A 20,420-nucleotide genomic window follows, 5' to 3' on the forward strand; every position below is an offset into this window, starting at 1 on the left:
GAGGGAGGGAGGGAGGGAGGGAGGGAGGGAGGGAGGGAGGGAGGGAGAGAGTGTGTGTATCTTCCCTACCTACCCCACCCCCTTTATTGAGATATAATTCATAGACACTGAAATTTGCCTTTTTAAAGGATAGGATATTCGTAACTCTGGGCACCATTTTTTAAAACTATTCTTTCTCTATTGAATGGTCTTGGCACCCCTGGGCAAAAATCAATTGACCATAATGTAAGAGTTTATTTCTGCTCTGTCATTTCCATTCTATTCATTCCTGTGCTTATCTTTATGCCAGCGCCACACTATTACTGTAAATATATATACTAAGTTTTCAAATCAGGATGTTTAAGTCTTCCAGCTTTGTTCTTTTTCAAAATTGTTTTGGCTATTTTGAGTCCCTTCCTTTTCCATATGAATTTTAGGACAACTTTGGCAATTTCTGCAAAAGGGCAGCCAAAATCTTGATAGGAATTACCCTGAATCTATACATTAACTTGGGGAATATTGCCATTTGAGTAATATATCTTCTAACCCATAACATTGTCTCCTAACCCAGGAACATGTTTTTCTACTCAGTTAGTTCTTCTTTAATTTCTCTGAGTAATGTTTTATAGTTTCTACTATACAAGTCTGATGCTTATTTTGTTAAATTACTAAGTATTTCATTATTTCTGACACTGTTGTGAATTCTTATAGTTTCATTTTTCAGACTGTTCATTGCCAATGTATAGAAATGCAATTGATTTCTTATGTTTGATCTTGTATCCTGCAACCTTGCTGAATTTATTTACTAGCATGAATAATTGTGTATTTTTTTTTTTTTTAAGTAGGCTCCAATGCAGGGCTTTAACTTACAACCCTGAGATCAAGAGTTGGACACTTAACCAACTGATCCACTCAGGCGCCCCCCTCTCCTTTCTTAAGTAGGCTCCATGTCCAGCATGGAGCAGACCAAGTTGTGTATGTATTCCTGAGGATTTTCTATGTAAAAAAAAAATCATGCTATTGATAACTGAAGATATTTTTACCTTTTCCTTTATAACCTGGATGCCTTTTATTCCTTTTTCTCAACTAAATACTCTGGCAACAACCTACACGACAATGGTGAATACAACTGTGAAGAGGCGTCATCCTTACCATGATCTTAGGGGAAAAGCTTTCATCTTCAGCTATTATGTTAGTTTTTTCACAGATGCCCTGTATCAGATAAAAGCTGTTCTTTTCCATTCCTTGTTTATCGATCTAGTGTTTTTATCATGAAAGAATGTTGAATTCTGTCACATACTTTTTCTGCATCTGTTGCTTTGATGTGGCTTTTTGTTTGTTCTACTGATGCAGTGTATTAACATTTACTGACTTTTGCATATGAACCACCCTTACACTACGGGGATAAATCCCACCTTGTCATGGTGTATAATCCTTTTTATTATATGTTGCTGGATTAACTCCACTAGTATTTTGGTTAGAATTTTTGCATCTATATTCATAAGGGATATTGGTCTATAGGTTTTTTTTCTTTGTGATATTCAGTTTTGGTATCAGGATAACAATGGCCTAATACAATGACTTCAAACATGTTCCCTCACTATTTTTTGGAAATGTTTGTGAATGCTTGGTCTTAACTCTTCTTTAAATGTTTGTTAGACTTCACCAGTAAAACCATCTGGAACTGGGCTTTTCTCTATAGAGGTTTTGTTGATTATTAATTCAATCTATTTTTTATAAGTATTCAGATTTTCTATTTCCTTTTGAGTCAGTTTTTTTTTTTTTTTTTTTTTTTTTTAAGTAATCCTCTACACCTACACACAATGTGGAGCTTGAATTCACAACCCTGAGATCAAGAGTTGCATGCTCTACCAACTGAGCCAACCAGGTGCCCCTTGAGTCAGTTTTAACAGTCTTTCCATTAATTTGTCCATGTTGTCTACATTATCTAATTTGTTGGCATACAATTTTTCATGGTTTTCTCTTACAGTCTTTTTTAAATGGTAGTAATGCTCCTGTTTTCATTTCTGATTTTAGTAATCTGAGGCTTGCCTCCTTTCAGTTTAACTAAAAAGTTTGTCAATTTTGTTGATGTTTTTAAGAACAAACTTTTGGCTTGGCTGATTTCCTCTATTGCTTTTCTATTCCTTATTTCATTTATTTTGGCCTTAATCTTTATTTCCTTCCACTGCTTATTTTGGGTTTAGTTTGCTTTTCTGCTTCTAGTCTCTTATGGTAAAAGGTTAGGTTATTGGTTTCAGATCTTTCTTTTTAATAAGGCGTTTATAAGTATAAATTTTCCTCTGAGTACTGCTTTAGCTGCACTAAGTTTTAGTATATTGTGTTTCCATTTTTATTCATCTAAAACTATTTTCCAATTTCCCCTTGATATCTTCTCTGACCAAGTGGTTATGAGTATGCTGTTTAATTTCCATATACTTTTAAATTTCAAACTTTCTGGTGGTGATTTCTAATTTCATTCCAGCATGGTCCAAGAACACACTTTGTATGCTTTCAACTATTTTAAATTTATTAAGACTTGTTTTATGACTTAACATAAAAATTACTTTATAGTCCATTCTAGAGAATGTTCAACTATGCATGTGAAAAGAATGTATATTCTGTTGTTGAGTGGAGTGTTTTCTCCAGATGCCACAGGTCTCATTGATTTACAGTACTTTTCAAGGCTTCTTTGTCTTCTAATTGTTCTATTACTGAAAATGGAATGTTGATGTTTGCAACTATTATTGTTGAGCTGTATTTTCCCTTCAGTGCTGTCATTTCTGCTTTATATATTTTAGGGCTCCATTGTAAGAAGCATATATATTTACAACTGTTGTATCTTTATAAAGGATTGACACTTTTATCATTATAAAATAACCTTTTTGTCTCTAGTAGCAACTCTGTCTGAAAGTCTGTTTTGTCTGGTATTCACTCCAGCTCTTTTTTTGGTCCTGTATGCATGGCAGGTCTTTTTTACATTCTTTTGCTTTCAACCTACTTAGATTTAAGTTTTCCATAGAGAGCATTATACTTCAATCATGGTGTTTTGATTTGTTGGGTTTTTTAAAATCCATTGTGCCCATATGTCTTTTGATTGCTTGATTCATTTATATTTAATAGAATTACTGGTAAATTAAAATTTATATCTGCCAGTTTGCAATTTGTTTCCTGTATGTCTAATATCTTTTCATTCCTCTATTCCTCCACTACCATCTTATTTTGTATTAAAAGGATATTTGTTAGTGTGTCATTTTTGTCACTTATCATTTCTTGTATAGTATTTTTTGAGTTACTTATTTAGCAGTTGCCCTGGGGATTACAATTAGCATCTTAACTTCTAACAATTAAGCTCAGATCAAAACCAATTTCAATAGTACACAAAAGCTTTGCTCCTACATAGTAGGCTCCATTATTCCTCTCCACTTTGTGCTATTATCACCAAATTACATCTATATTGTGTATCTCTCAACCCTGATTTCTAATTATTGCCTTATGTAGTTGTCTTTTAAATCAGAGTGGGGGGAAATAAAAGAGAGGTAAAAATTACATTTATACTCTCTTAAAAATTTATCTATACGTTACTTTTACTGGTGCTCTTATTTATGTGGATTAGAGTTACTGTCTGGTATCCTATCATTTCAGCCTAAAAGACTCCTTCAGTACTTCTTACAGGACATATTTGCTAGTCATAAATTTTCTTGGCATTTGTTTATCAGGGATATCTTAATTTCTCCTTCATTTCTGAAGGATACTTATGCTACATATAGAATTCTTGGTTGGCAGTATTTTTCTTTTGGTATTTTGAGTATGTCATCCCACTGCCTTCTGGCTTCCATGGTTCCTGATGTGAAATCAGCTGTTAATCTTGCAGAGTTTCAAGATCAGCCAGAAGTGAGAACTCAGGGCCTTTTAAGGTTTTTTCATAAGCATATGCACAGCTCTGGCCCCTGTACACAGACCTACACTACCACATGGCCTTCTAGAATCCCAGAAATATGTCAGAGCTCTTCAAAGCCCCTATGTAAATAATTATCCAAGATATTTCCTCTGAATTTTTTGATTAGTTTATTGTTTGCCACAACTGTTATCATTGCCTCAGAGAGCTGCAATGGTAAACAATCAACATTTAATTTTTGCTTTTGCTTAGTTTTTGTTTTGAGGTTTTTGCGTTCCTTTTTATTTTTTAAAAATGCTCTCAGGAAAAGGCTGTACTGGGCGGCAAGATCTGAGTGAGATCAGATAAAGACAAGCTTTGAGAATGGCAGTTTCTACAGAACTGTTAGGTCAAATAATGGCAATTCTCTTAGAATGGGGGAGCTTTGAATGAGTTCCAACACGATTCTTCCCTCCCAGTGACTGCTAGGATGAATAGCTGCTGATTTCTACCCTGACTGCAGGACCCTTGGTTTTCAAGGCCACCATGGAGCTAAGGAGAAAGGGATGGGAATAGGGAAAGTTGAAACAATGTAATACTTGCTGTTATTACCAACATTTAACCATTTTCCTGAACACTCCTCAGATGGATGTACACTTTGGGTTAATTTCCATAGTTGTGAAAAAGTTGATTTTGACAATTTCTGACAATATTCATTGTTTTTATATAAGACAATATTCAGAGGTCCTTACTCTGTCATTACCAATGATGTTTCCACCTTTCTTTCTTTTTTTTTTTTTCAAACCCCCAATCCCATTATCACCATTTTGAGGGTAAGCATGGAAGAAGCAGCCACAGTATCGTAGGGCATAAAGGTTAAAAATGGAAAACTGCTGAGAAATAAAAAAAATACTTTGAGACAAAGGCAAATGGAAATACAACATCCTAAAAACTTATGAGATGCAGCAAAAGCAGTTCTAAAAGGAAGGTTCTTAGTGATAAATGCCTACACAAAAAAAACAAAGATCTCAAACAACCTTTCTTCCTCAGAGAACTAGAAAAAGAAACAACACCAAAAGTTAGAAGAAGAAAGTAAATAGCAAAGATCAGGGCAGAATAGGTGAAATAGAGACTAAAAGATAATAGAAATGATCAATTGAAACTAAGAGCTGGTTCTTTGAAAAGATAAACAAAACTGACAAATGTTTAGCTGGAATGACCAAGAAAAAGAGTGGTCTCAATAAATAAAATCAGAAACCAAAGAGAAAACATTATAACTGCTGTCACAGAAACAGAAAGGATAAACTACTATGAACAAGTATATACCAACAAATTGGACAACCTAGAAAAAATAAATTCCCAGAAACATACAACCTACCAAGAATCATAAAGAAATAGAAAATCTGAATAGAACAATGACTAATAAGGACATTGGATCAGTAATCAAAAACCTCCCAACAAAGTACAAGACCAGATGTCTTCACTGATAAATTTTACCAAACATTCAAAGAAGATTTAATACCTATCCTTCTCAAATGCTCCCAAAAATAGAAAAGGAGGAAAAACTTCTAAACACTTTATGAGGCCAGCAGTACCCTGATACCATAACCTGACAAGGACACCACAAGAAATTTACAGGCCATCATCTTTGATGAATTAGATGCAAAGAAAGAAGCAATACACTGAAAGAATCACATGATCAAATGGGATTTATTCCAGTGATGCAAGGATGATTTAACATCTGCAAATCTATCAATGTAATCCACCAGACTAAAAAATGAAGGATGAAAATGATTTGATCATCTCAATAGATGCAAAAAAATTTTGGCAAAACTCAACATCCACTGTGATAAAAACTCTTAAGAAACTGGGTATAGAAGAAATGCACCTCAGCATAATAAAGGCAATATGTGACAAGCCCACAGCTAAAATCATACTCAACAGTGAAGAGCTGAAGGCTTTTTCCCTAACAAGACAAGGATGCCCACTCTCACCACTTTTATTCAATGTAGTACTAGAAGTCCTAGCCACAGCAATCAGACAAGAAACAAGTCATTCAAATTGGAAAAGAAATAGTAAAACTGTCACTATCTGCAGATGATGATACTATATATAGAAAATCCCAAAGACTCCACCAAAAACTGTTAGAATAAAGGAGTTCAGTTAATCACAGGATTCAAAATTGATACACAAAAATTTATTGCATTTCTATGCACTAGTAATGAACTATCAGAAAGAGGAATTAAGAAAACAATCCCACTTACAATTGCATCAGAAAGAATTAAATACCTAGGAAGATTTCAAACTATATTACAAAGCTGTAATAACAGTATGGTATTTGCATGAAACAGATACATAGATAAATGAAACACAATAGAGAGGGGCGCCTGGGTGGTTCAGTTGGTTAAGCGACTGCCTTCGGCTCAGGTCATGATCCTGGAGTCCCTGAATCGAGTCCCACACTGGGCTCCCTGCTCAGGGAGGAGCCTGCTTCTCCCTCTAACCCTCCCCCCGTCATGTACTCTCTTTCTTGCTCTCTCAAATAAATAAATAAATCTTAAAAAAAAAAAAAAAAAACACAATAGAGTCCAGAAATAAACCCATGCATATATGGTCAATTAATTTATGACAAAGGAGCCAAGAATATACAACAAGGAAAGCACAGACTCTTCAATAAACTGGACAGCCACATGCAAAAGAATGAAACTCAAACACTGTCTTACACCATACACAAAAAATTAACTCCAAATAGGTAAAAGACTTGAATGTAAGACCTGAATCCATAAAACTCCTAGGTAAGCTCCTTGACAGCAATGTTGGTGATGATTTTTTGGACCTAATAGTAAAGACCAAAATACCAAAGTAAAGACCACATTGAAATAAAAAAAGCCTCAGCCCAGCAGAGGAAACCATCGGCAAAATAAAAAGACAACCTATCAAATGGGAGAAAATATTTGCAAATCATATTGCTAAGGGGGTTAACATCCAAAATATATAAAGAATTCATATAACTCAACGGCAAAAAACCAGAACAATCTGATGTAAAAATGAGCAGAGGACCTGAGTACACATTTTTCCAAAGAAGACATACAGAGGGCCAACAGACACATGAAAAGATGTTCAACATCACTCACCATCAGGGAAATGGAAATCAAAACCACAATGAGATCATCTCACACATGTTAGAATGTCTAGAGTCATAAAGAAAAGAAATAAGTGTTGGCAAGGACATGGAGAAAAGAGGACCCATGCACACTGTGGGTAGGAGTGTAAATTAGTGCAGTCAATATGAAAACAGTATGGAGGTTCCTCAAAAAATTTAAAAATACCATATGATCTAGCAATACCACTTATGGGTATTTATAAAAGAAAATTAAAGACTCAAAAAGATCTAAGCACACACCCTCCCCCCCATGTTCACTGCAATTATTATTTACAATAGCCAAAGCATGGAAGCAACCTAAGTGTCCACTGATGGATGACTGGATAAGAAGATGTGGATATATACATAATGGAATATTATTCAGCCATAAAAAAGAAGGAAATCTTGCCTTTTGCAACAATGTGGATGAACCCTGAGTGCATTAGGCTAAATGAAATAAGTCAGAGAAAGACAAATGCCAAATTATTTCACTTATATGCAAAATCTAAAAAAAAGAAAAAAGAAATCAAACTCACAGATCCAGGGAAGAGACTAATGGTTGCCAGAAGTAGGTGGATAGAGGGTGATCAGAAGGTGCCAACTCTCAGTTACAAAATAAATAATCCCTGGGGATAGAATTATAGCATGGTGACTAGAGGTAATACTATACTGTACATTTGAAAGTTAAGAGAGAACTTCATTCTCATCACAAGAAAAACATTTTTAACTATATGGTGATGGATGTTAACTAGATTTACTGTGATCATTTTGCAATATATATAAATGTTGTACACCTAAAACTAGTATGTTATATGTCAATTATGTCTCAATTTAGGAAATGGAAAACTGCTACCTAAGTATTTTTTTTTTCATAATCTTGTACCTTCCAGCCTTGGCATCTGTGAACTCTCCAGCTGAAAAACAGACGTGTTAATAGTTGTGTTTCAGGAATCATTTTCACTATACTTAAATCAGATCAAGAAAGCAGAGGAAAGAGGGCTGTATAAAAGGAACGTGTCCTTTACTTATCGACTATCATGTCTAAATTGCCACTATTTCATGTAAATGTTCAACTATTGATTTCCATGGTCCTAAGCCTGAATACTCACGTGCCATGTGTACTCCTAGGGGGCAGGCAGAACTAGAGTTTTCCACATTTCTTTCCAATTACACCTTTGAATGATTTTCTTCTAGTGCAGAAAAGGAATGAAAAAGCTTGGCCTGGCTGTTAAATGGGTCTGTTAATCTGCTCCATAATGCGGACTGAAACTTTATGATTGCTTCAGGGTAAACCTTTTTTCTTTTTTGGGGGGGGGGTCCAGTTTTTAAAACTCCTCAAAAGCCATTTAGCAGTCATTGTTCTTTGTGGGAAAAAAATAAAACACTCTTCATTTCTAAGATGTATTCTTTATTTAATCTATAAACAATTCATTTAAATCTTTACTCTGAAAACAAACCATCACAGAAACCTAAATCCTCTAAGGATATGGTCAGGATGCTGAACTGGAATGGAAAGAATCAAAGATAAATTAAGAAGGCTTAATTAACTGAATACTAAAAATACCCATGATGGATTTTTTTTTTGTAGGTTGGTGGCAAAGAACTAAGGCATGCCTGGGACTGTAGTTTAGAAGGAGAGGTGGTTCTATTGGCTCAACAGCCAGAAGGACTCTGATGGAAAATGAAGTGTTCTATATGTTGAGAATGGCACAGCCAACACGGCTGACAATGTCTGATTAAGAATCACTGTCTCATGGTTTATTGTGCCTATGAGGTTTTCTGCTTGACCTTATCCAGGAATACTACTGGATGTGTCACTAAGCCACTCTATTCCAACCCAGAAAATACAGCAGAACTGGAGAAGGTATCTGTATACCTATTCCTCAAACCCCAGCACATCCAAGTAAAATAATTTTTCAAACAACAGAAAATAACGAGTTAACAAGGATATGGAGAAATTGGAACTTTTGTGCATTGCTGATGGCAATGTAAAGTGATGCAGCCACTGTGGAAAAAAGTATAGCAGTTCCCCCCCCCCAAAAAAATCCAACACACAATTACCATATGATCCAGCAATTCTACTTCTAGGTGTATGCTCAAAAGAACTCAAAGCAGTGACTTACAGTTATTTGTACACTCATGTTCATAGTATTATTCATTAGTCAAAAGGCAGAAACCCAAATGTCCATCAATGGATGAATGAATAAACGAAATGTGGTCTATATATGCAAGGAAATATTATTCAGCTTTAAAAAGGCATGAAATTCTGACACATGCTACAATGCGGATGAACCTTAAAGACATCATGCTAAGTGAACTAAAAAGGACAAATAGTGCGTAACTCCACTTAACATGTGGTGCCTGAAATAGTCCAATTCATAGAGATAGAAAGTAGATGGTTGTTACCAGGGACTGGGGCGGGGGTGAGAAGTTAGTGTTTCATGGGTACAAAGCTACAGTTTGTGATGATGAAAAATTTATGGAGATGGACAGTGGTGATCACTGCACAACAATGTGAACGTACCTAATACCACCTTATACTTAAAAATAGTTAAAATGGTAAATTTTAAGTACATTGTACCACAATTTAAAAAGATTAAACTTGCCTTCCCAGTGAAAACAGTCTTTTAGATTGTTGGTGGTGTTTTCAGTTGTTATAATTTTTAAAACTCCTCCCCTATGCTCAAATTCTCTTCTTGCTTGACCCATGGAAGTGTTTTCTATGGAAATAATTTTTTTTTAAATTTTATTTATTTATTTGAGACAGAGAGAATGAGAGACAGAGAGCATGAGAGGGAGGAGGGTCAGAGGGAGAAGCAGACTCCCCACTGAGCAGGGAGCCCGATGCGGGACTCGATCCAGGGACTCCAGGATCATGACGTGAGCCGAAGGCAGTCGCTCAACCAACTGAGCCACCCAGGCGCCCTTCTATGGAAATAATTTTATTGAACATTCTCAAACTCTTTCAGCAGGGGGCTATCCTACCTCCAACCTCCAGATGAGACTCAATGGGTGGCAGGGCAGGAGGCCACACCTACAAAAGAACTATAATGAGCCCTCGGAAGAAACAGGAGAGTAGCTTCTAACCCCTACACCAGCCCTTCTTTTCTAGCTGCACTTTATCATCACTTCAGACTTAAAAAAAAAAAAAAAAGACACACCCCCACACCAGGTACCACACCCACAGATTATGGTTTAATTGATCAGTGATGAAGCCCACATATGGAGGTTTTCTCAAAGCTCTCCAGGTAATTCTGATGTGTAGCCAGGTTGAGACCCACTGAATTAGACACTCCTTAGAAAGCTCTCTGGAGTAGAGCTCAACATCCCCTTTTTAAAAAATCTCACCATTAAGAAATAACGGCAAGGAAAAAAAATAGAAATAATGGCAAGGGCGCCTGGGCGGCTCAGTCGTTAAGCGTCTGCCTTCGGCTCAGGTCATGACCCCAAGGTCTTGGGATCGAGTCCCTCGCTGGTCTCCCTGCTCAGTGGGGAGTCTGCTTCTCCCTCTCTCTGTGCCTCTCCCCCCAGCTCGTGCTCGCTCTCTCTCTCCCCCTCTCAAATGAATAAATAAAATCTTAAAAAAAAAAAAAAAGAAAGAATGGCAATTAGGGCTCAGAAGGAATCAGAAGCTGTAAAACTTTCAATTTTGATAATCCTTAAACCAGAAATAAAGACAAGTTAGAATTCACGAATTCAGCAAACAGCTGTTCAAGCTACTACTGTCAGGGACCGTGCCCAGGCTGGAGATGTGGGTAGAAGAGATGACCCCTCTCCCAGTGGAGCTCCCGGGCTCCATGAGCAGAGGAAGCCTGGGGCAGGCAGGACACCAAAGTGAGCACCACCCTGAGAACAAGTGCCTAAGGGGAACATGGCGGGGGGTGGGGGGGCAACTTCTATGCTGGATGGAAAAATCAGGAAAAAGTTCTCAGAAAAAGCTATCCCTATACTATTAATGAGTCTTGCAAAGGGACTAGAAATGAGCGAGGCAAACCTGGGAAGATAAAGCGACGTTCCCTTTTCTGGAAGGCAGTGTGAGCCACTCGATTACCCTGGGCCCAGGAGCGTGGAGCAACGCTCGGCTGACCCTGGGGGCTAGTCACGGTGCAGTGATTTGAAATGAGGTGGACTCAAGTGCACAGCGTCTGGGGTTGGGTGATACGGCTGCGCAAGGGGCCCAGGAAGAAGGGCAGCTAAGTTCAGCTTCTGAAGCCAGGGCAGAGCCTTGTGTGCTGATCACAGCAGCCAACTGTGTGCCCAGGAAAACCAGTGCGTGTGCCAGCCCCCAGGTCAGCCACACACAGCAACGATCCTTGATTCTCATTTATACTAATACACTGTCTTGCCTCTTCAACAGACTCCATATGAGAACTGTATCTCCAGATGCTCTCCCACAAGCTCTTAGGAAAGTCAAGGTGGTGAAAAAGGACCTTTCTCCCCTCTCGTGACCTGATTAGAAAGTGTGAGAATCATTCTTTGAAATCCTTCCCCACGTGCCACCAGGAATTATGAAATGATTTTTCATCTGCAAAATTATGAAAATGAGCATATCTCTATTTCTCAACTTTCTAACGATCTTTTGTTTTTCTCCTGTTGATCAGTCTCTTTTTGGAGTACTTTATCTAAAGCAAGGGCCGGTGTTTATCTCCACGTGCCATCTTGCACATGGAGTTCGTTCACTGAATGATAATGAGCACAGGTCCACCAGCCAGGAGAGAGATGAAGTCCGTCATGAGCCCGAAGCAACGAGTTTGCATGTTCCTAAGTATTACCTTCAAGAATGATCTGAAATAGCTCTCTGTGGCGAGAATTCAAACACTGACAGAACAGCAGAAACTTCTGCAGTATCTGTTCTCATTTCAACCTCACCACAACCCAGAAGGCAGGTGCCCGGATCCCTCATCTCTAGGTGGGGAAACTGGCCTATTACGGCCTGCTGTGCCCAAGCGGAGCCTGGGGGGCAGAGAAGCCCCTCCCCGCCAGCGACCTGTGGAGCTCCGGTCACCACCGTCATCAGCCACACAAAGCCCTGAGCCAATTCCTCCGGACAAACCTATGAGCCCTCTGAACCCAGGTGACAGGGGAACACAGACACAGTCTGATCCTGCTTCTTGGTGAAGAGACGGATCATTCAGGTGTCTACAGTGTTGTTCCAAGTGCTCTGCATTTGATGTCTTATTCCGTGAAGAATTCCATTTCCCCTGTTCTGCAGATGAAGAGCACAGAGGCTCAGAGATCAAGAACTTGGTCACTTGGCGGTGAGTGGGAGTGCCATTTCTGGAGACCCACTAAGCTGAGCTGGATCACTGTGCAAATTTGGGCAAGTGACTTCGCATGTCCAGGCCTCCATTTCCTTCTCTTTAAAGGAGGAGGAGAATACAAGCACATCCCTTGCAGAACTGAGTGAAGATGAAATAAGAAAGCACCCAGAGCACCGAAGAATGCCTGACGCCTGGTAAACATGCCTGATGCTCGGTAAACAATAATCATGAAGTCGGCTGGGCTTCTCAGACAGAAGGGAAAACTTCTGATTTTCAAAATTCTTAGTCCTGAATGCTTTATTCATTGAAATTTTGAGGGATACCTGTCCTCATAGCTCCTTGCAGCCTTCCCAGCTACTTACTTCCATGACATCCTCTGTAATCACTGTCCTGACCAAATGGAACCTTCCCAATCCTCTCATGGACTGAACTTCCCCTTCCTCTTTGCTGTACTGGAAACCTAACTTTCCTTGGACAATTCTGCCAACCGTTTACTCCTCTTGAATTCAGGCCCTCTATTCTCCCATATATCCCTTGTTCCAGGGAACAGCCTAATTGCCAAGCATCTTAATGACACCGTCTACATGCCCAGCTCTCATACTCCCACACTCACCAAGCACCATCCTCTTTCACATCCATGACACAAGGCAGCCAACAAATTCATGCCTCACCCACCTCTTCCCTCTGGTTGCCGCCACCATGGGTCCACCCAACTGCCCTCCCCCTGGGCCCTGCTCCCTTCCCTGGCTCCGCCCCCTGCAGCCACTTGAAATGGCTGCGCCCTGGGATGCCATCCCGGGAGCTCAACTATTTCCAGAGCTTCAACACACCCATGTCCACAGGACTCCAGGCCCGAAAACTCAGAGTCCTCCTAGACTTCTCATCCCTCTCTGTAACCCACACACAAGAAACGATTTCATCACTTTACAATCACGTCTCGTTTTTATGAGTCAGGAAAACATGGACAGACAAAGCTGAAAGGGACCCTGAGACATCACCTAATGTACCCTTTGTTTTTGTGCATGAAAGCATTCGTAAAACAGGGATGTGGCAGACACTCTTCTTTAGGATATGCAAGTTACCATTTTTGAGCCTGTGGTATAATTAAAAAAAAAAAATCTATCTGGTCTTTGTGCCTAGTTCTTGGCAAGGAGCTTGTAAAACCCTTAGCATTTCCTGAAGGATGGGAGTGACTTTGTTATGCTAATGAGGTGGCTGCAGCGGGTCCCTAGACAGCTCCAGAGGGAGGGCTGGTTACTGGAAAAACCAAACACAGGATTAGAGGGTTGGAACGCGGGGGCCATGCCGACCTCTGGGGATAGAAGCTGGAGACTGGGTTCAGTTGTGTGGCCACTGATTCAATCAATCGTGCCTACATAATGAAACTATCTGAAAACTCTGAACGCAGAGGATCAGTGGAGCTTCCCAGGCTATGAACACATTAATGTGCTGGGAGGGGGACAGATCTTCTTGCACACAAGCTCTGCGTTCTCTACCAGGACTCACCCCAGGTGTCTTCTTCATGTGGCTGGTCCTAACTTGTATCTTTTGTAAAAGGATTGTAATGATAAATAGAGCATTATCCTGAATTTTGTGAGTCCTTCTAGTAAACTGTCAAACCTGAGAGAAAAACAACAGATCTACAGCTAGTGGGGAGTGCGGTTGGCCTGGGGACCCCCAAAGTGTTGCTGGCTAAACAAGGGCAGTTGTGTGCAGACTGTGCCAACCTGTGGGGTCCGAGCTACCTGGCGGGGTTACTGGCAGAGCTCAACAACAGCCACCCAGCTGGGGTTTTAACTGGAATAGAGGTCCTACTGTGCGCCGGGCACTCAACTGGGAACTGTACACACTGTCCTGAAAGGAGCACAGAGCCCATGCCTGCCACCTCTCAGAGTTAAGATTAAAGTGCACGCACACAGTGAGAATTCAAAGTAGGGATCTCAGCCTCAAGTTCTGAATTTGAACAAACCTACACCTCCTGGCGAGCGAGGCTCAAGATTACTTTAAGCTCAGTTCTTTCAAGCAATGGTTCTTATTGACACCTCCCTGGAAGTGGCCAAAGTGAGTCTGTCGCTTGAAAAGAACACCCTGATTTCAAAAGCGAGCCAAACACTTTGTGTGGAGAGCCTTGCTGCAGTCAGTCAGAACTAGCCAGAAGTCAGATGCCCGAGGGGTAGGAGCTGAAGCTGGACGCTCAGACCAGCAGCGGTATTCTAGGTCTCCCTGGCTTGGCAGAGCCCCCTGCGTGCAGCCTGGGCGGGGGCCGCCTCTGACGCGCTCGCTCCCGGGCCATCTTGGGGGTAGTTATTTATCTCTCTGTTTCAGCAGTCATCACTCCAAAGTTTGGGTTGTTTTTTAACTTTCCCCCAGTGCAACAGAAACAATCTTTACTTCTGCCATTAACACCACTGTGCCTACAAGGTAATTCCAGAACAATGGTTCCTCATCTGAGAGCAAAAATAGCACCTCCAAGTCCAATACGGCAAAACAAAGACGGACACGGGGTCAAACATCCCAAATGACATGAAACGTTACAGTTCCAAGGTCTGATACTCAAATCAGCTTCGAGTGACGGGCGAGGCTGTGACTTCACAGAAATCCAGGCGGGACAGACGGAGGGGCTTCCAGCGAAGGGGCTGGCCACCCCCACAGCGAGACAGCTGTGGAAACGCGCCCTGCTGACCAGGCGGCACGGCTCTCACTCAGCCTGTGGAAGGCCAGAGAGGCCCAGGCTCCCGCGCTGGCCTCTCACTTCACTCCCAGGACCGTTTCCTGAGCAGCGCTTCCCCGACTGTCCAGAGGCCAGCAGGAAACTGGGCTTCCGGCTTCTCTCTCTCTCCCTCTAGACACGGTGAGTGCAAATGAAGCGGGAAGTACCGTTCGTACGTGAAGGTCCACAAGGTCTTTCCCCTCTTCCCACAGAGAATACATGAACCTTGTGTGAAATGTATACAGAGCTGTGAATTTTCAAATTTTAGAACGAGAACAAACTCCCTCCAAATCAGAATCATCACCTGGTCAACCAAATCGCTCTCACTTAAAGTCTTCCCAAAATACTAATAATTTATTGAAAACTAATTTGCAAAGCAAGTTTCCACAAGAAGAAAATCATTCAGTGTGGCAAAACCTGTTTTCTTAGAGACAGAAACTGTATTCCTATTTTGAAACAAGGATAATTAAGAACTAGGCAAATCATTCATATTTTTTGATAGTTCTTACATTATGCTTTGAAAATATACTGAAACACTTAGAAGAAGCCAAACATCAGTCATGTCATAGAGCAAAGTTTCCCAGGGAATTTAGCAGTAAAAAGGTATCAGATATCTTATCACAGGCCAGGCCTAATGCCTAAAATCCATGTGCCGTTCTTGAGTTTTAGATATATCTATTTGATCCAAACTCTGGGGGGAATCAATGCAAATATTCAGTGGGTTTACTGGATACTTGATCATCTATGTAAAAGTTCTTACAACAAAATCCAGGAAGATTTATTCAAGTTGTCCTCACCTTGAAGCTATCTTGCAGGGTTGTAGGTAGAGATCCTGGGTGTAAGGAGACACGTCTGCAGAGCCTGTGGTGAAACAAGGCTCTGGGAGAGGTAAGGACCAAACACCTATTAACTGGCGGTTGAGCTTTAGCAGTCTCAACTCCTCACTTAGGAACCGGGACCTGGCTTCTCTTTGAAGAAGAGAAGACGGAAGCCAGGAGAAGGAAGAACACATCAGAGAAGACCTCAGTGGTCATTCAGGCTACACCTCATTCCACACATGGGGAAGCTAAGTCTCGGGGAAGCAAAAGACTTTGTCTAATGCCCTCAAAGTTTTCTGCTCAAAGTTACACTTCCTCTGGGCAATAAACAGATTCTCAAAAGACACAGCCTTACTCCTAGCACTCTTCATAATCTTGCTCCCTCAAATTTATAGGATTGTCAAAATAAAAGTGATGACTCCAGTTCAGAATGCAGCCTTCATCCCATCAGAATTCTGAGTATAGAGATTTTGACTGAAGTTGGGAAATACACACAAAGGACTGACCAAGCACAAGAGGACAGACAGACAGACAGAGAGAACTGTGTTCCAGACTTGAAGATGGAGATCAATCTTGAAGCTTTTCTGCCTCCATCTTCTAGGTTATAAATATCAGTGATTTTTCTTGCCTTTAAGCCTCATGTTTTAAACTGCATCCTTCCAGTTACCATAGGCATCGTTTTATATAAAACATTACCATAAAGTGACACATTTTAGGATTTGTGGACTACTATTGGTCTTACTCAATTCAATGGGTTGATCAGAGAATAAAAACTATTTTTTTAGGGGGGGGAGGGCAGAGAGTGAGAATCTGAAGCAGACTCCATGCCCAGCACGGAGCCCGACGCAAGGCTCAATTTCACAACCCTGAGATCATGACCTCAGCCAAAATTAAGTGTTGGACTCTTAACTGACTGAGCCACCCAGGTACTCCAGGGATATAAACTTTAAAAGACAGTTATACTCAGTTAATGTCTGAAAAACCAGAAATCCAATTTTATGTTTCAGCTATTAAATATATCAATAAGCACTGAATTTATTAAGCATTAAAATGATTAGCTTGTCAATTTCACATCATTCTTACACTTATCAATAAGTATGTGATATACCGAAACCAAATGGACTCCTAGAGAGGGGCATCAGAGGGCACGGGCAGCAGCCCCGGTGAGGAGGGGACAAGTCTGGTTCCCACCACTGACCGGACACCCAGACAAGCACCTGGCACACACACACTTGTTGAAGAAATGGCCACATAGAGAGCTGACAAAAATGGGACAGAATGAGCATTTCTAATCACCCACAAAGTCCATTTCTACTTGAATTAATCAAAAAGCCTGTCTTGAAGTTTCCTTAGTTTATCTGCTGAATGTAATAGGATCTAGGGTCCTTCAAAGCGTCCTTCCTCCAGGACACTGTTACAACAAACAGGACCACTGGGAGAACAATCAGGGAGGAGCAAAAGTCACCACCCACACTCCTCACCTGCCATGTCGATGGCAAAAGGCCTGTCTGCTCTCCAGCCGGTGTACCAGCCAACGACTTTGCCATTTTCCACCAACGGACGTTCATAGCGTCGCCCACCAACCAGGCCCACTGGCCAGACAGAGACTTTACGTGTAGTTCGCATCTATAAAAAGGGGAAAGAGAGGTGGTTTAAGTTTCCTGAGGGAAAATAACCTGAAGGGAGGAAAGAAATGTGAACCACACAGAAGAAATGGGGTGGATGGGGTGGGGTGGGGGACGTAGATTTTCAGAAGCTGAAGGTTCCGAACAGAACCCTCCTACTGGCAGCCTGTGGCCTGATGCACAGCTGCTGGACACCATCGGCCACCCTGTCGCGGTCAGCTGGGCGGCTCCAGGCTTAAAAGAAATAAAGTGGGTGTCAGTATCTGAACATCACTTATTGAAGCTAAGTTGTGACTATCAAAAATATTTTCTAGGGCGCCTGGGTGGCTCAGTTGGTTAAGTGACTGCCTTCGGCTCAGGTCGTGATCCTGGAGTCCCGGGATCGAGTCCCGCATCGGGCTCCCTGCTCGGCAGGGAGTCTGCTTCTCCCTCTGACCCTCCCCCTCTCATGCTCGATCTCATTCTCTCTCTCAAATAAATAAATAAAATCTTTAAAAAAAAATTTTTTTCTATTTGTTTCAAAGTTGAATCTTCAAACTTTGCATCTTTGGAAGTGAGAGGGTTGACTTCCCTTTAGGAAACTTGATTGCTCAGTAACAGCAAAAATTTCACTCAGAGAAGCCACGGGAGTTGCCTTTCTATGAATTTTTTATTTATACAGACACAGAAATAGAGGCTGGGGCGTTACTAATGGCATCCAGATATAGAACAGATACCAGGCATTCTCCAGAGAGACAAAAAGAAAAACGCACCCTATGTTCCGCCTTCCAAGGGAAACTGGGCCCAGCTAGAGGGGGAAACGCGTCATGCGGTCAGCTGCAGAAGCTGGCCTTCTCTCTCCCAGCACACACCGTAGCACCTGGCGGAATCCTGGTTAAAGACAGCCCTCCACTGCAAGTGATTTGCTGGATTTCTTTAAGGGGAAAGACATGTTCACAACAGAGCTGGCTGATACTGGGGCAGCATTTTGGGGGAAAACCACCACCACCACCCTCTAAGACACGTGTCGAACAGGACCAGAAGCAGCCCACAAGACACCTTTGTGCAAACTAAAGCTTCCCTTTTCTCGGGCACACACGTATGCAGGGGCCTGTGGCTCGGCCACATTAAAGTACAGGCTGAGGTCAGCTCCACTCACCCCCTTAGCTGGGGGTGTCCTTGGGCGTAACCTACCCAGCTGCATTTGCTGGGCCTGCTGTAATGACAATTTCAACACCAAAGCTTCCCCCCCCCCCCCAACACCAAAGCTTTGCCTTTTATTTGCTCCAGAACTGGGTCATGATCAGTTAACCAACGGTTAAAATGATGATTATCAATCAAGGATTTTTTTAAGAAAAATTATATACTTGGGAAATGTTTTCAAATATAATTCAAATGAAAAGTCTCATTTTTAAGATTTTATTTATTTATTTGACAGAGAGAGCAAGAGAGAGCACAAGCAGGGGGAGCGGCAGAGGGAGAGGGAGAAGCAGGCTCCCTGCTGAGCAGAGAGCCCGACCTGATGAGGGGCTCGATTCCAGGACCCCGGGATCATGTCCAGAGCTGAAGGCAGATGCTTAAAGGACTGAGCCACCCAGGCGCTCCTCAAATGAAAAGTCTTATCATTAAAGAATAAAAAATAACTAGAAGCTGCCATTTCCCAGGCATTCCAATTTCACTTACTAATCTCCCACCTCACTCCAAAAAGATTTAAGGGCATGAAGCAGTTCAGGTAACAAAGATCTCACTGTATTGGTCTTCCACAAATCTGGAATTATTTTTATAATCTATTACTTTCTCAATAAATTAATCACCATTGCCTTGTGCTTCTACTAACTTATATGAGGATTTTTAAAAAGTCCTACTGAGGTATAATTGTAGAAAAGAGTTCATAGTTCAGAGACTACTGTCTAAGAGACTTGCTTATAAGGCTGGCCCTTGGCTGGCATCTGGGAACCTGGCTTTTCAAACAGTCCCCACTCTGATAAAGTTTTGTCTGCCTGGGGGCACTGAACACCTGTTTTCCTTTTGGGAATCTGAAACATTGGCGGGCAGGAGGTGCCTACGTGACGATAAAAAACCATTAAAAACCCTGAACTCTGAACGTTACATGGGTTTCCCCAGGCATAAGCATCGCATACCTGGGGTGACAGTTTTGCTGCTGGAGGGAAGATGTGCTTGTGTGACCCCTTGTGGGAGGGAGAGAACATAGGGAGTCTACACATGGATTCCTCCAGACCCTTCTTCCTGGTGTCTTGTTCCCTCACTGAGCTGGCTATGTATCCTTACTGTGTCACTGTCATAAATCTAAGCCACAAGTTCAACTATATGCTGGGTGCTAAGTGTCCCAGTCAATCACCAAACACATGGCTGGTCTTAGGGGATCCCTGAAAGAATAAAATGTAATTTTTAGAGTGTAAAATGTGATACATTTTGATACATGTATGTAGCCATGAAACCATCACCACAATGATGAATATATTCATCATCCTGCAAAGTTCCCTTGTGCTCATTTCTTAATCCATCCCTCCCATCACCCTCCACATCCTTGATCCCCTTATCTGCTCATCCCCTATACCACTGATCTCCTGTCCCTGTGCATTAGTTTGCATTTCATAGAACTGTGTATGAATGGAATCACACAGCATGTACTTTTTCATTTGGCTTCTTTTACTCTGTACAACTACAAAAAGATTCATCCATGCTACAATGTATCAATAGTTAACTCCTTCATATTATTACCAAAGAGCATTTTGTGGTATGGATGTGTCACAGGTTGTTTTTGTTTTTATCTATTTGCCTGTTGACAGACATACGGGTTGTTTCCAACTTGTGGCTATTACAGATGAAGCAGCTGTGAACATCTGTGTACATATGAACTTCACTTTTTTTTTTTTTGATACCTGAGGGGAATGACTGGATCACATGGTATGTATACATTTAACTTTTTAAGAAACTGCCAAATTATTTTTCAAAGTGGTTGCACCATTTTACATTCTCACTAGAGTGTGTGAGAGTCCCAGTTACTC

General features: G+C 41.1%; 1 protein-coding gene across 1 annotated transcript in view; it reads right to left on the reverse strand.

Annotated features, from left to right (window-relative positions):
* Nucleotides 1–20,420, reverse strand: part of B3GAT2 (beta-1,3-glucuronyltransferase 2) — a 65,422-nt gene that overhangs the window by 5,774 nt on the left and 39,228 nt on the right. The window contains exon 2 of the mRNA XM_034991286.1: nucleotides 17,269–17,413. Coding sequence (XP_034847177.1) covers nucleotides 17,269–17,413 — 145 coding nt within the window. The remainder of the gene's footprint in view (nucleotides 1–17,268; nucleotides 17,414–20,420) is intronic.

This window comes from Mirounga leonina, unplaced genomic scaffold (assembly GCF_011800145.1).
Source record: "Mirounga leonina isolate KUSES-001 unplaced genomic scaffold, KU_Mleo_1.0 Mir_53, whole genome shotgun sequence".
Taxonomy (NCBI): Eukaryota; Metazoa; Chordata; class Mammalia; order Carnivora; family Phocidae; genus Mirounga; species Mirounga leonina.